At 33.1% G+C, this 16,008-nt stretch overlaps 1 protein-coding gene across 1 annotated transcript; it reads left to right on the top strand.

Moving 5' to 3' along the window:
* Nucleotides 1–382: 382 nt before the first annotated feature.
* LOC126885397 (uncharacterized) lies at nt 383–1,207 on the top strand. The gene has a single exon (XM_050651962.1). It carries the CDS (start codon nt 383–385, stop codon nt 1,205–1,207), a length of 825 nt encoding a protein of 274 aa, XP_050507919.1.
* The last annotated feature ends 14,801 nt before the right edge of the window (nt 1,208–16,008 follow it).

Here is a 16,008-nt window from a genome sequence, read left to right as displayed (position 1 = left end):
ATACATCTCCTATAGAGGTTTTAATAGGTGCAGATATTGCAGGAAAACTCTATACCGGAAGAAGACATATTTTAGGATGTGGACTGGTAGCTGTAGAAACCTTATTGGGCTGGACTTTAATGGGAAAGATACCTTTAGATCAACAGGACAATCGCACCGCGACAACGGTTTCACTTTTTATTAGCAACGCGTCGATTAGTCAATTGTGGGAGTTAGATGCTTTGGGTATCAATGATCCGGCTGAAAGGAAGACAAGGGAAGAAACAGCGCTAGCAGCAAAGCAACTTTTCTTTGAGACTGTTGCAACAGATTCCACAGGACGATATGAAACCAGACTGCCGCATGGTTAGAAGGACATCCGGCATTACCAAGTAAGTACCAGATGGCTAAGAAACGGCTGGATACCACGTTGAAGAAGATAAACAAAGATGGATATCTTGAAGCCTACGGCCAAATATTTAAAGAATGGCTGGATGAAAATATAATTGAGGAAGTGTTCGAGGAGCAGCCGAACCGAGGTCATTATTTACCCCACAGGCCGGTAATTAAGCCTAATAGCGCGTCCACAAAAATCAGACCAGTTTTTGACGCTTCAGCGAAAGAAAAAGACAAACCTTCTTTAAACCAGTGCCTTGAAAAGGGGGTTAACTTGATTGAATTGATTCCTGCTATTTTATTAAGATTCAGACGACAAGAAATCGGTGTAATCTCAGATATTCGCAAAGCCTTTTTACAGATTGGGATACACAAAGCTGACAGAGATTTTCTTCGTTTTCTTTGGATAGATGATGCAGGGAAAGAAAAGGTGTACCGCCACTGTCGTGTGGTATTCGGGATTAGCAGTCGTCCGTTTTTATTAGGAGCTTCACCTTCACTAGAACATCATTTTTCCTTGATGTTAACAAGATGTGCGTCAAAACTGCTGAATGTTTCGGAAGACATTATTTTAAAATTGTCGCATAGTTTTTACGTTGACAATTGCGTTACTAGTGTTGCTAATGAACAGGAGCTGCGAATTTTTATAGAAGAGTCGAATATAATAATGGCTGAAGGCAAGTTTGATCTCAGAGGGTGGGAGTATACAGGCCAATCCCCCGATGACACTATTGATGCCTCGACCCAAGTCTTGGAAATAAAATGGAACAAGATAGATGAAACATACGACAAGAGGATGAAAATACAGACCTACCTTTTGATAAAGCTATAACCAAGAGAGTCATACTCTCACAAGCGCAGCGCGTGTTTGATCCTATTGGTTATTCTTGTCCAACCACGTTGATTCCGAAGTTGTTATTGCAGAAGACATGGAAAGAACAACTGTCTTGGGATACGCCGGTCGGTTGTGAAATAGAAACCTATTTTCGGAATTGGATCAAAGAGCTTCCATATTTAGCTGCGATTAAAATTCCTAGGTCCCGAACATGCAGGCCCCGAAGAAGCTGCACAATTTTCTTTACATACGTTTTGTGATGCTAGCAAGGATGCATATTCCGCAGTAATATTTTTAAGAGGAGTCCGGAGCGGACAAGTATTTATACATATTTTAGCAGCCAAATCCAGGGTAGCCCCCTTAAAGACATTGTCGATACCCCGGCTTGAATTGATGGCTGCAGTTATTGCTGTAAGATTATATGTTACGGTTAGAGAAAATCTTGAAGTTGAACTAGACGAATATTTTTGGAGCGATTCAAAAACGGTACTGTCTTGGATAAAGAGATCTGAAGAATGGACTACCTTCGTGTGGAATCGCGTTGCAGAAATTCGCAAAACTTCATGCATAGAAAGATGGCATCATGTGCCAGGTGTACTAAATCCGGCTGATCTTCCTTCTAGAGGTTGTTCTCCTAAACAGTTGCTAGAGTCCAAATGGTGGGAGGGTCCGCAATGGCTTTATGAAGACCCATCATCATGGCCCCGAGACAATCACAGCTGTGATGAGGAAGAGATTAACAAGGAGAAAAAGAAAAAGCTAGTTACGGTCCTTGTTAACCGTGAGAAAGATGGTATGACCTTAGCTGATTGGCATCTTAATTACTTTTCTCAGTATCTGAAGACATTGCGCATGTGCGCATGGATTTGTCGATTTACCAATAATGCTAGAAATAAGGACGACAAACAAAAGGGAGAGTTAACCCTTGAGGAGCTTGATAAAGCTGAAACATTGGTACTCAAGCTAGTACAAAAAGAGACGTTTTCGGACGAAAACGATAAAAAATTGTGTGGAATGGGAGCCTTCAAAGACAAGAGTGGTTTGATTCGATTGAAGTCTCGCATCAGTAATAGAAACGACGATGAATATTTTCGTTTTCCAGTAGTTTTGCCAGCCAAGCATTTTATAGTGAATAGCCTACTATTACGCGAACATGTCATGTCGGAACACAAGGACTGATGGCTATCGTGCGCGAACGATATTGGATTTTAGGTGGTCGTCGCGCTATAAAATCCGCGATTTCCAAGTGCGTCGTCTGCAAAAGACATGAGGCCAAGTCGTTTGAGGTGAGTGCGCCACCGTTGCCGCTAGATCGTGTTCGGGACGCGTTAGCATTCGAGACAACAGGTGTAGACTTTGCCGGGCCGTTATATTTGAGTACTGGAGAGAAAGCGTGGATATGTCTTTTCACTTGCGCCGTGTATTGGGCCGTACATCTCGAACTTTGTACCTCGTTATCGGTAGAGTGCTTTATGCAAGTGTTACGACGTTTTATTGCCAGACGGGGTCGACCGAAGACCATATACAGTGATAATGGGACTAAATTCGTCGGTACCGAGAACGCGTTTTGTCAGGTGGACTTTGAGAAAATCGCCGAGAACAGTAGTGCCGAACGTATCCAGTGGCGATTTAACCCACCAACGGCTGCGTGGTGGGGAGGTTTTTGGGAACGCTTGATAGGCTTATTAAATCGACTGTTGCGCAAGGTATTAGGGCGTGCTTCGCTTGACTATGAAAGTCTATTAACCGTCATCTGTGATTGCGAATCAGTTATGAATTCTCGACCACTCACCTGCCCTTCAACAGATGCCAATGACTTGGTACCGTTGACACCACAGATGTTCCTTAGGGATCAAATAGAGGATGGAGTTCCTGATTGTGATGCAGTAGATGGGAAAACCTTATCCAGAAAGGTTTTACATAGACATAAGCTATTGAAGGATCTTAGGCAAAGATTTAGAAGTGAGTATCTTGGTCAGTTAAGATTATGGTCTAAGAGGAACCTCAACCACCGAGTTAAAGTGGGGGAGGTAGTTTTCGTGGGAAACGACCAAGACAAACGTATTAGTTGGCCTATTGGTCGTGTGATAGAGATTCTTCCGGGAAAGGATGGCCAGATTCGATTAGTTAGAGTTGTTACTGAAAGAGGACAGTTTCTCAGACCCATCCAGCGACTCTACCCGTTGGAATGCCCAACAGATTGGGTTCAGATGCCACGTGACGACATCAGTGTGGAGTCGAGCAACAACCAAGGATCGCCTTCAGAGGATGTGTGCGAAAGTGCGGGAGTTGCTATGGCCGAGAGTGTCGCGGAGCCGGGAGTGTCTAAGAGCAGAGTACCCGAAGCGAAAATAAGTGTAACGCGGAGTGGGCGTGAAGTCAAGACCCCGCTGCGGTATACGAGGTAGACTCGGTTTTTATTTTTGTATTTTATGTTATGTTACTGATGTTTGATGATCATGGTATTTTGATGTCTCTGTTAATTTTGTGAGCCATGTTCATTTTGTGTAACAAAAGAGAATGTCTCAGGTGGGAGAATGTTCGAGACATTTAAATATTTAATTAATTGTTTGTCTGGTTTAAAGCACCACCCTGTATTCAAAAATCGTTATAATATTAGGAGTTTCAAAAACCCTGAATAGACACATTCTTCTGCTCAGACATATACGTTTTGTTTTGATAATAATTATCTACTTCGAAGAAATCACGTCATGCTAAGTTTGCAGATCTTTGACGCATATATGTTCGTAACAAGAATTTCAGAATGAGAGCGTCGTAAATAGTTTTCAGTGTTGAAATGTGAATTTATAAGTCAAGACGGTGATCGAGTAGATTTTCCGAGCCGCGTAATAAAAAACACATTTTAGCATTCAAAGAACGTTTCCGGAAAATCGGGAACCTTTTTAAGATATCGTGTAGTGGTAATAATAGGTTCGACAAGAAATACTGTAATGCACGTTTGACATTCCGGATTATGGTATTTACTAACATTTTAATTATACGCGGTGTGTTAGAACTTATCCATTTTAGAGATATACGGTTAATTTTTCGTCATTCAATAATTTTGCAAGCTGTTAACTTTTAAAGATGATTATAGAAAGTAAAAGTACAAAGTCTTTTATTTAAACTCGAATCTCGGGGGTTTGTCTTAAGATCGGGTAGATCATTAGAGGCCCCCACAATAGGTTATTTGCTTGAGTTGCAAATTGAACGAAAATAAATAAACTATCTTTTGCTTCCAAAAACGAAAATATGCCTGATGTGGGATTATAGAACTTACAACGAGGAAAGATTATTGGTCTTGTGGAGAAAGTAATGTTCTCAGAGGGACATAGCTGTAGAGCTAGGCGTAATACAGGACGTTCTATCCAAAACCTATGATAGGTAACAGGAACTAGGAAAGCTCAAAAATCAAGCAAGGGAAAGCCGTCAAAAGTAATAACGGCTGCTCTCCAAGATCGTTTAATTGTCCAATCAGCTGGAAGACACCCAATCATTTCTCACCAGCAGCTCCAAAGGCAGATATTGGAAGCTACAGGTGTAACTGTTTCAATTGAAACGATAAGAAGAAGAATTCGTACCAAGAAGTATATAGCAGGAGACAGTTATGGGTTCCCGAGTTATCCAGGCAGCATAAGATTGATCGCCTAAATTGGTGTCTTCACCACCAAAACTGGAACATTGGGAATTGACAAAATGTGCTATTTTCAAAAAAGTCAGGATTTATGTAAAATCAGATGACCCATGAAATCGTGTACTTAGAGGTCGAGGAAGACAAGCAAGAACGAAAACTGTCAGAGCTATTCACAAATATACAAGGGGAAGTATGTTCTGGAGAGGAATTGTGATCCGTAAAAAAACTCCTTTAATTTTCATCCAATCAACTTTAACTGCTCACAGGTATGTTGATAACCTGTAGTCAGGCTCTGGAGAGGTGCAACAGGAGAAAATTTAATTTTATGGCATGATAATGGACCTCTACATACCATTAGAATGACTACATACATCATTGAAGCAGAAGGAAAGCGACACCTATTTCTACGCTCTGCAACTTTTTTCGCACTTTTAATTATATTGGCCAATTATATTAGTCCTGGTTACTGGATAATTGTCAAGGCCATAGTCCAAAAAAATAATAAGAAGAAAAAATAAGATTCAGGTTATGTTATTAAAACGTAAACAATTGTATGTAGTAAATAAAATTAGTTATTAAAATGCAGTACTGCAAGCAAAATACAATTAATTAAATTTACCTTTATACCGGGTGTCCACTTATATTTTCCCCCATTTTAACTGCCTATAACTTCTAAACGGTTCAAGATAGAAATATGCGGTTTTCGCTGAAATGTTTTATTTTAGTAAAAGTTTTGTGTGGATATATTGAATTTTTTATATCGCTTTCAAGCACGAAATAAAAAATGGCGGATTTTTGAAAATAACTTTGTTGACTTTTTTTAATGGAACACCCAGTATATTTTTTTGTAAATTGAAAGAAAGGTCATTCACCTATCCAGCGATATAAAGTTTTTCAAAATCCGTTGTCAAATCACTGAGTAATTAATTTTTAAAATGAGGGGTGCAACGTGGATATTACATACTAGTCTGGGCTGATTATCGGAGAGTAAGCCATTTTTGGGAAAAGTTATTTACCAGCAATTTTATTGCTGGAATCGAATTATAAGATCCTATATATTAATAATATAGATATGCAAAGTCCTCAGATAGTGTGCTACTTTTTTTATAAACAAAATGGCGCCCGAAAATCGCGTTTTTTTTTAATTATTGCTCTATAACTCCGAAGATTTTAATTTTACAACAAAAACTCTTAAATAAAAATTCACCATGATTAAATTCTGCATAGAGACGTGTTTTTCCCGATCTGGTCCGATGAAAATTTTCCTCGGAAAATGCGGGTTTTCCCAAAAAAATCTTTAATTTTCAAATAAAGTTTTAGATAAGCAATTATCTACCAATATTTAAATAATTTGGTGACTTAAAAGCCTTCTTGGTTTAGATTATAGTTCCAGAAACTGATGCAAATTAAACGAATATTTTAGCAACAATTCAATTGTTAATTAATAATTTACGGTCGCAATAATAACCAAAATAATTATGATACACTGATCAAACTTTGAAATCTTATAAACATGAGATGCCTTTTTAACATTTTGTGGACAAAATAGAAATTTTTTATTTTTTTGCATAATCTTTAAATGTTTAAAAAAAATTAGTTATAAACAAATTAACGTTTCTCAGAAAGTTTTTATTATATTGTAATTTTAAAAAATAGCTAAAATGCGCATTTCAAATATCTTGAAAATGAATGCTTTAAAACTTTTTTGCAACCATTTACAAAAAAGTTATGAAACAGCAAAATAAACATACAATTACTACGGTGTTTATAAATTTTTTTAATTCTTTCAAAGCGTAGAAGTGAGTATAATGTACAAGCTAATTATTTACAAAAAAATATCGATTATCAATTTAATGGTTATATTTTAATTAAAGATTATAAATATATTTTTTTGTAACTTACACGCGCGAAAGTAGAATTATACAGCACTGTAGCTGAAATTTTCACTCGGAGCGACGACCGGCCGCGCGAGACGTACACTTTTATAAATAATATATGCTGCGTGTCAGTCGCTTCGAGTGAACATTTTAGCTCCGACTCTGTATCAGGCCTACTTTTGCGCTAAAAATTACAAAAAAAAGTATTTTTAATCTTTGATTAAAATATAACCATTGCACTAATTTTTGACATTATTTGTGAGTAATTAGATTGTACCATAGACTCACTTTTAAGCTTTGAAACAATTAAAACAAATTATAAACAACGGAGATTTCGTATATTTACTTTGCTGTTTCATAACTTTTTTGCAAATGGTTGGAAAATTTTTTTAAAGCATTCATTTTCAAGACCTATGAAATACGCATTTTAAGTATTTTATAAAATTAGAATATAATAAACAATTTCTGAGAAATTTTAATTTTTTTATAACAATTTTTTTTAAACATTTATAAAGATTATGCAAAAAAATGAAAAATTTATATTTTGTCAACAAAATATTAAATAGGCATCACACCTTTATAATCTTTCTAAGTTTGATCAATGTCTCATGATTATTTTGGCTGTTATTGCGACTGTAAATTTTTAATTAACAATTGAATTGTTGCTAAAATATTCGTTTCATTTTCACCGGCTTCTGAATTTATAATCTATACCAAGAAAGCTTTTATTTCACCAAGCTATATAATTATTGATAAATAATTATTGGCCCAAAAAATTTATTTGAAAATTCGAGATTTTGTTGGGAAAACCCACATTTTCCGAGGAAAATTTTCGTCGGAGTAAATTGGAAAAAATATGCTTCTATGTAGAATTAAATTGGGGTGAATTTTTATGAGTGTTTTTGGTGTAAGTGTAAAGTTAAAATCTTCGGAGTTATAGAGCAATAATTGAAAAAAATACGATTTTTCGGCGCCATTTTGTTTATAAAAAAAGTAGCACACTATCTGCGGACTTTGCATACCTATATTAATAATATATAGGATCTTATAATTCGATTCCAGCAATAAAATTGCTGGTAAATAACTTTTCTTTGTACTTTACTTGACTTTACTAATTAGACCAGCGTATTATAACTATTTTTTTTTCAAAATTTAAAGATTATGCAAAAAAAAGAAAAATTTATATTTTGTCGATAAAATATTAAATAAGCATCTTATCTTTATAATCTTTATAAGTTTGATCAATGTATCATGATTATTTTGGTTATTATTGCGATCGTAAATTGTTTATTAACAATTGAATTGTTGCTAAAATATTCGTTTAATTTTCACCGACTTCTGTAATTACAATCTATACCAATAAAGCTTTGATGTCACTAAGTTATTTAATTATTGATTAATAATTACTTACCTAAAACTTTATTTGAAAATTAGAGTTTTTGTTAGGAAAACCCGTATTTTCCGAGGAAAATTTTCGTCGGAGCAAATCGTGAAAAACATATCTCTATGCCGAATTTAATTGCGGTGAATTTTTGTTTGAGTGTTTTTGTTGGATTAAGTTAAAATCTTCGGAGTTATAGAGAAATAATTGAAAAAAATACGATTTGTCGGCGCCATTTTGTTTATAAAAAAAGTAGCACACTATCTGCGGACTTTGCGTAACTATATTATTAATATATAGGATCTTATAATTCGATTCCAGCAATAAAATTGCTGGTAAATAACTTTTCCATGAATTTTGCTAATTAGCCCAGAGTATACCTAAATAACATAACTGAGCAAAATGATATTATGTTATGTATTTCCACATTGCATCTCTAATTTTAAAAATTAATTGTTCAGTCATTTGACAACCGATTTTAAAAATTTTTATATCGCTGGATAGGTAAATGACCGTTTTTTCAAGACACAAAAAAATATACTGGGTGTTTTAATAAAAAAAGGCAACACCGTTTTTTTTTTCAAAAATCCGCCATTTTTTATTTAAAAACGATATAAAAATGGTCATTTACCTAAAAACTTGAAAAAACAGTCATTTATCTATCCAGCGATATAAAATTTTTTAAAATCGGTTGTCAAATGACTGAGCAATTAATTTTTAAAATGAGAGATGCAATGTGGAAATCACATAACTTGCTTAGTTATGTTATTTAGGTATGTGATATCCACGTTGCACCTCTCATTTTAAAAATTAATTACTCAGTGATTTGACAACCGATTTTGAAAAACTTTATATCGCTAGATAGGTGAATGACCTTTCTTTCAATTTACAAAAGAATATACTGGGTGTTACATTTAAAAAAAGTCAACAAAGTTTTTTTCAAAAATCCGCCATTTTTTATTTCGTATTTGAAAGCGATATAAAACATTCCATCCATTCAGACAAAACTTTTACTAAAATAAAACATTTCAGTGAAAACCGCATATTTCTATCTTGAGCCGTTTAGAAGTTCAGTTAAAATGGGGGAAAATATAAGTGGACACCCGGTATAATAATTACATATCATATCAATATTGTGGAGCAACATATAATTTTTCTTCTTCAATGACAGTAGATATGAAATGTACGTCAATTTGACAATTTCAATTGACAATATGAATTATTTAAGAAAGTTGCAATATTTTCATTTCTCAATTCCCTTCCAAGTACTTGCACACCGCGAATAGACTATTTGTGGGATATGCTTAAAAGAAAAATTAGAGCTCACCGGGATAAACCACAAAACACCGCACGGCTAGTACAAGCTGCTCTTAAAGGATGGAGCAACCTACCACAACAAAATGTTGATAATTTGATTAGGAGCGTACCCAAGCAAACTGAAGCTTGCATAAGGACTAGAGGTGATAACACTGACTACCACAAAATACAAAAAAAATAAATAAAAACAATTTAAACATTATTCGTTTTACATTGAACTTTTGTATGCTATTGACTTTAAAACAACTACTTTCAATTTGTTTGTTAAATACTTTATTGTTTTATTTAATTGTTATGTATTTGTTATTAAATTGCTTTAAAATAAATATTGTTTGACTTCGTGCGTTTGATTTTTTAAATTCGCACGAAATAGTAAGAAATATCGGATGATTCCATATAAGTGTGGTTATAAAATTATTATTTATCTTAAAAACTAAGCACTTATCGTTACGAATGAAGCGTATATTATCTACATAGAAAATATAGGAGAATCGAAAAATTGCTCTAAAATAGAATTCCCCCAGTGGCGCAGAATTTGGGAAGGGTCAACCACTCACTATCCCCTATCGTACGCCTCTGGTAGTAGTTAGAAACGTTTATTTGTCATAATTTAGTAGGGTATATAGTAGCCACACTTTCTGCCAAGTATGATAAGGATACGATTAAGAAACAATGTTTTAGAATATGTACATATAGCATGTCAAAAATTCTAGGAAGCTAGAAAAATACAAGAAGGTTTAACTTGAATTTAGGTACTTCATGATTTTAAAAATATTTTTTATATGTGTTTTTGAACCTTGAAAATTGTAATTTTCCGTTTATATCAGTTTTAAATTTTTAACTCGAAAACGATCAACTCTAGAAAAAAAAAGCATGAAAGAACTTTTTCGTTCCCAATGATCCAAAGAACCTAAAATAATAATATCGGACCTGTCCTAAAAAATTTAATTTTATGTTTTAAATTTTTTTAAAACAAATGTAGCAGTAGCTCCAAAATTACGGTAATTAGGTATAGGGAATATTACATAAGAAATATACAGGGTGTCTCAATAAGAAAGTTCATTAGATTTACATAAAAACTGAAGATCTGACAATGCAATTACCACCATAATATCGGTTGCATCACAAGACCCATACTCACTAAAACTTATAAAAATCATGCAAGTCATTTCCGAGATAATTGAGGCGTTCCATGCATAAAACTCACTCTATATTATACAGGATGTCCCGAAAATTCTGGGGTCAAAAATAGTTCGATTGAACCTAACTTACCTTAGTACAAATGTGCTCATAAAAAAAGGTACAGCCCTTTGAAGTTACAAAATGAAAATCGATTTTTTTCAATATATCAAAAACTATTAGAGATTTTTTATTGAAAATGGACATGGGGCATTCTTATGGCAGGAACATCTTAAAACAAAATTATAGTGAATTTGTCCACCCCATAAAAAATTTATGGGGGTTTTGTTCCCTTAAACCCCCACAAACTTTTGTGTACGTTCCATTTAATTCATTATTGTGGTACCATTAGTTAAACACAACGTTTCTAAAACTTCTTTGCCTCTTAGTATTTTTTAGATAAGCCAGTTTTTATCGGGATGCGGCTTCTTTTTTTAATATGTTTACATAAAAATTTTATGGGGGTTTTGTTCCTTTAAACCCCCCAAATGTTTGTGTACGTTCCAATTAAACTATTATTGTGGTACCATTAGGTAAACACAGTGTTTTTAAAACCTTTTTGCATCTTAGTCTTTTTTTGATAAGTCACCTTTTATCGAGATGTGGCTTCTTTTTCAAAATATACGTAATAATGTAAATTATAAATAAATTTTCAGATTATTAACAGCTCTCTATAATCGTACTTAACCATATTATACAAATATGTGGTGGATTCGACAAATATTCAAAATATCTCGATAAACACTGGCTTATCGAGAAGTACTAAGAGGCAAAAAAGTTTTAAAAATATATTTTGTTTACCTAATAGTGCAACAATAATAATTTAATTGGAACGTACACAAAAGTTTGGAGAGGGGGGGTTTAAGGGAACAAAACCCCCATCTCGCATAAAATTTTTAACGGGTGCACAAATTTCACTTTAATTTTTTTTAAGATGTTGCTACATAAGAATGCCACATGTTCATTTTCAATAAAAAATCTCTAAGAGTTTTCGATATATGAAAAAAAATCGATTTTCAGTTTGTAACTTCTTGTATGGCGCGCTTGCACGCCAATGGTGTATATAAAATTCTAAATTGTATGTTAAAAAATGTGCAATAACTACGTCTTAAAACCCAAAAAATTTCATTTTTATATATCAACCGGTTTTAAAGCAATAAATAAATCGTCAGTTTGTAAGAAAAAATTCAACATCCCGTATCTTGGAAACGAAGCAGTTGCGGACATACGATTATAAAGCAAACGGTCATTATTTTTTCATTCAGAATTACCCCTTAAAGTTTGTCACACTTATTTAGAAACACCCTGTACTGATGAAGAACATGGCTAGTTGTTGAACTACCTAACTTTTGTATTATTCCACATAAGCGAATGAATCAAAAAACAAAATGTTAAGAAAACTTAAGGCTATATTTGGGTTTTAATTTCAGTATTTTATAAATGCCAGGATATTCCACAGGGTGTTGCGAACCTTGAGAGAAAAACACAGTTTGATTCATACACCCGGTATACAATGAAAATTTACCTGTTTAGCAAAACGTTATTACATCGTTATTGTTAAAGAAGAAGGCTATAAAAATTACTTAAATCGGACAATAGGTTTAGGAGATATGGAACATTAAAAATTACACATTTTTTGGGGTGCCCGTTTTCTCTGGCGCGCAGTGTATTATACAATGAAGCGCTTTTGTGTTTCTGTCTTGTGTGGCTTCTGAGAGATAGATAATAGCTGAGTTATTATAATATCTGTGCATGAGTAAACCAGTGCATTAAACATCGTTCGATACATACTTTCATATCGACGGGTTTTTGAAAAAAACATCGTAAACATCAATTATCCGAAAATGGTATTTTTATCTTAAATGGTTCCTTACGATAGTTTACAGCTAATTCAAAATTATTTTTCCCATAATAACATCCTAAGTGTCTAAAATTTAATTTAATTTTTATCGTAACCACCGCATTTCAAGCTCATTTTGTGCCTTTGGTATCGTAAACGGCAAGGTAGTACCGACAGATTATAGTAAGCGCCATAAATCTTGTCGGTTACGTTTGCATGTTTTGATGCTTACGATAAGATTCAATGACCAAAATGACCGTTAGGAGGATTACTCAGTGTTATCTTAAATGTGTTAGAACTCAGTCAGTGCAAATTTTATATTTCGCTAGAACAATTTAAAACGAAAATAGTGGTAGTTTTGATAAATCCTCTTATTCAATAGATGCGGTAAGTTTTTAATACTTGTTTTTATGGTTTATTGTCTTTTTAATAGAATTTTAAGACTAATTTACTAATTTGGTAATGACATAATCTATGTTTTTTAGTTGTTCTTGTGCAAATATCATAAATATTATATTTGCAACAAAAATATATCAACTTGTAGTCACTGAAACCTGAAACAACTGTAGGGTAGTCAATATAGAACGAATATTGAAACATAGTTTTTAATTCCAAACAACTTTTTTTATTAAAAATTTTCGATATTGATAAAGCTGCTTTACTTTTGAACAAGATTCATATTTTTTGACATACCTCGTATGAAATTAATAAAATTTAATATCTGATAGTTTTTTTTTGAAACTGATAATAAAATGTTATCAATAGGTTCCATTCCAACTTACGCAGACATACTGTATAAGAGCTCAAAAAGCTTGTTATTAAATGTATTTTAGGTAAGTTGTACAGAAAAAGGTTTTGATGACTTTGTACAAACAGTTTTTTAACTGATATTTTTGGGTTATTGTATTACATTTTTTTATCTTTCTTAATTTTCTCAAAAAGAAGTTGTTTATTTCATGTCTAAAGCAAAATAGTTTAGTGCATTTTAAAGATTACATCTTAAGCTTTAAAAAACACCTATAAAATTGTAATATCGGCTCAAACTTAAATAATACCCTCTTAAGGTGGTAGTAATTATGTAAAACTACGAAGTTCCAAAAATTACATTTTTTGGGACGTCGTATCATTTGAATTAAATTTTTGAGATTTTTTTGAATAGTACATCATTTAGTACAGTGTTACAGATTAATATACGTATTAAATTTTATTTTTCTTTGTCGATTTTTATTATTAATAATATTTTTTCTGTTAAGATACTTACGTTATTTATGAATATTCATTTATAGATTGATACCTTGAAACTATCGTATGTTTATCTTAAGCGACAAGCTTCAACTTAAATTTACACAGACAAGGTCTGACAAAGTATCGTATGTTACATAATTTAATAAAAGAATGTTATATTACAGTTTTTTCCTAAATTAATTGTTTTTTTATGTACTAATTTATCACAGTTTCAAAATTTTAATTATATTAACTAAAAGTCGGTAGAGGAAAAAGTCGTCTCATGTAAAATGTGAGTTTTGTCGGTTACGATGTTTTGTCAAAAACACCTCGATATGCTAAAACGTTCAATGTCATATTCAACCAGAAAGCCGTAATATTAGTGTAATGGTAGTGTAATGTCATAGTGAAATAATTCACATCAGTTTCGGTAAAAACCAAACTTGACATTGGCCGTTTTATTGATTAGTGGCATTGTTATTTAGTGGAATATTCAGTATACAATAGGCAATGTATACATTGGACCTTTTATCAATCACTGACATTGTTATATTGTGGAGTATTCAGTGGGCCAATGTATACAGCATCAATTGACACATATCAACACCTGTGACATCAGCAGTATCGGCGTCGTCTAGACATAGTAAAAATTCTTATTATGTATTAGGCATTGTGAGTGTGTCACATCATCAGTTGTTGTACGTTATGATCCCAGTTTTAAAGTGTTACTAACTGTAGTTGATAGTAGCAGAGGAAGAAAACATGATAAAGAAGTTACAAGAAAACTAAAGCACAATTCTCCCAATTGGACACGGAACGTGAGAAAATCACTAAAATCAGAAGGTAAAGAGTATAAATCGGTTTCGAAAAAAACAATACCAGCTAAGCAACATGTTGGAACAAGTGCTTTGAAAAATTTACTCGAGAGGCTCGACAAATTCTTTTCACAGATTTTTATCAGTTATCTAGCTCTGGAAAAAAGCAGTTGATAGCAAATTATATGGAAGAACAGGAAAAGAAGTAACAACGATTAGGTGAAGGATAATGAAGGAAACCAAAGCACACGAACAAAAAATTTCAAATTATAATATAGTGAAATACTTTCGAGATGAAGCTCCGGAAGAAGAAAGTGATCAGAAAGGAGAAAGTTTCAGAATGACGAAAGTTTCTTGAATCCGTTTTTTTAGTCTAATTTAATAATAATAATTTTATTTTTATGTATCTTTTACTACCATTTGTATTTTTCTATTATTAATTTTAATTTCTGTCATTTTTGTCTACAATTAACTATGTTGCTACATAATAAACTATTAGTATTAAGCCACTATGTTTATTATTGTTCTAGTTATAATGGCCAATGTCTCAGAAGAAAATAAATACAAATAAAAAAATTAGGCAATAGGTAAGAGCCAATGTTGTCTTTTTTTTTCGAAATTTTTAAATCCGGAAAAAAAAAATAACAGTCTTATTCTGTACAAATACAGGGTGTTTGGTAAAGAATGGGCCATAGCTTAACCTTAGATTCCTGAGCTTAAAATAGGTCGATTTAAGCTAACTTACCTTAGTACAAAAGTTGATAATAACCGAAATACAAAAGTTAAACTTTTATTTTATTTATTTTTGAATATTTCCTGACAGGCATGGGACAACAACACGAAATTTGGTAAGTGGTGCTGTTATTGTACAATCTACTAAATTATGTTAAACAAACGTTTCTGGCTACTACCAGAGGCGTACGACGGGGGAACGTGAATGGTTGATCCTTCCCAAATTCTACGCTACTGGCGAAATTGATATTTTAGTGCAATTTTTTGATTCTCCAATACTTTCTATGTAAAAAACATACTCTTCATTCGTAACGATAAAGCCATTAGTTTTCGAGATATTTGAAGCTAAAAACGAAGGAGCATAATCCATTAATCAAAATAAGTGTGCCTTTTCATTTTAAACTTCAAATATCTCGAAAACTCATGACTTTATCGTTACGAATGAAGAGTATATTATATGCATAGAAAGTATTGGAGAATCTAAAAATTATGCTAAAATAGCAGTTTCATCAGTGGCGTAGAATTTGTTAAGGGTCAACCATTCACTTTCCCTTATCGTACGCCTCTGGTAGTAGCCAGAAACGATTATTCAACATAATTTAGTAGGGTGTACAGTGCCTACACTTTCTGCCAAGTATCACACGGATATGTCAAATTATTTTGAAAGTATTCTTTTTTTTTTAATAATTTATTCTGTATTTAAAACTTCAAGAACTATGTGTGCCCGATACTATAAAACTACTTGACATATCCTTATGGTATTTGTCAGAAAGTGTAGTTGCTGTACATCCTACTAAGT

Source organism: Diabrotica virgifera, chromosome 5, assembly GCF_917563875.1.
Source record: "Diabrotica virgifera virgifera chromosome 5, PGI_DIABVI_V3a".
In the NCBI taxonomy this organism is placed as follows: domain Eukaryota; kingdom Metazoa; phylum Arthropoda; class Insecta; order Coleoptera; family Chrysomelidae; genus Diabrotica; species Diabrotica virgifera.
The sequence above is the reverse complement of the archived record's forward strand: the minus strand, read 5'-3'. Positions and strand labels throughout refer to the sequence as shown.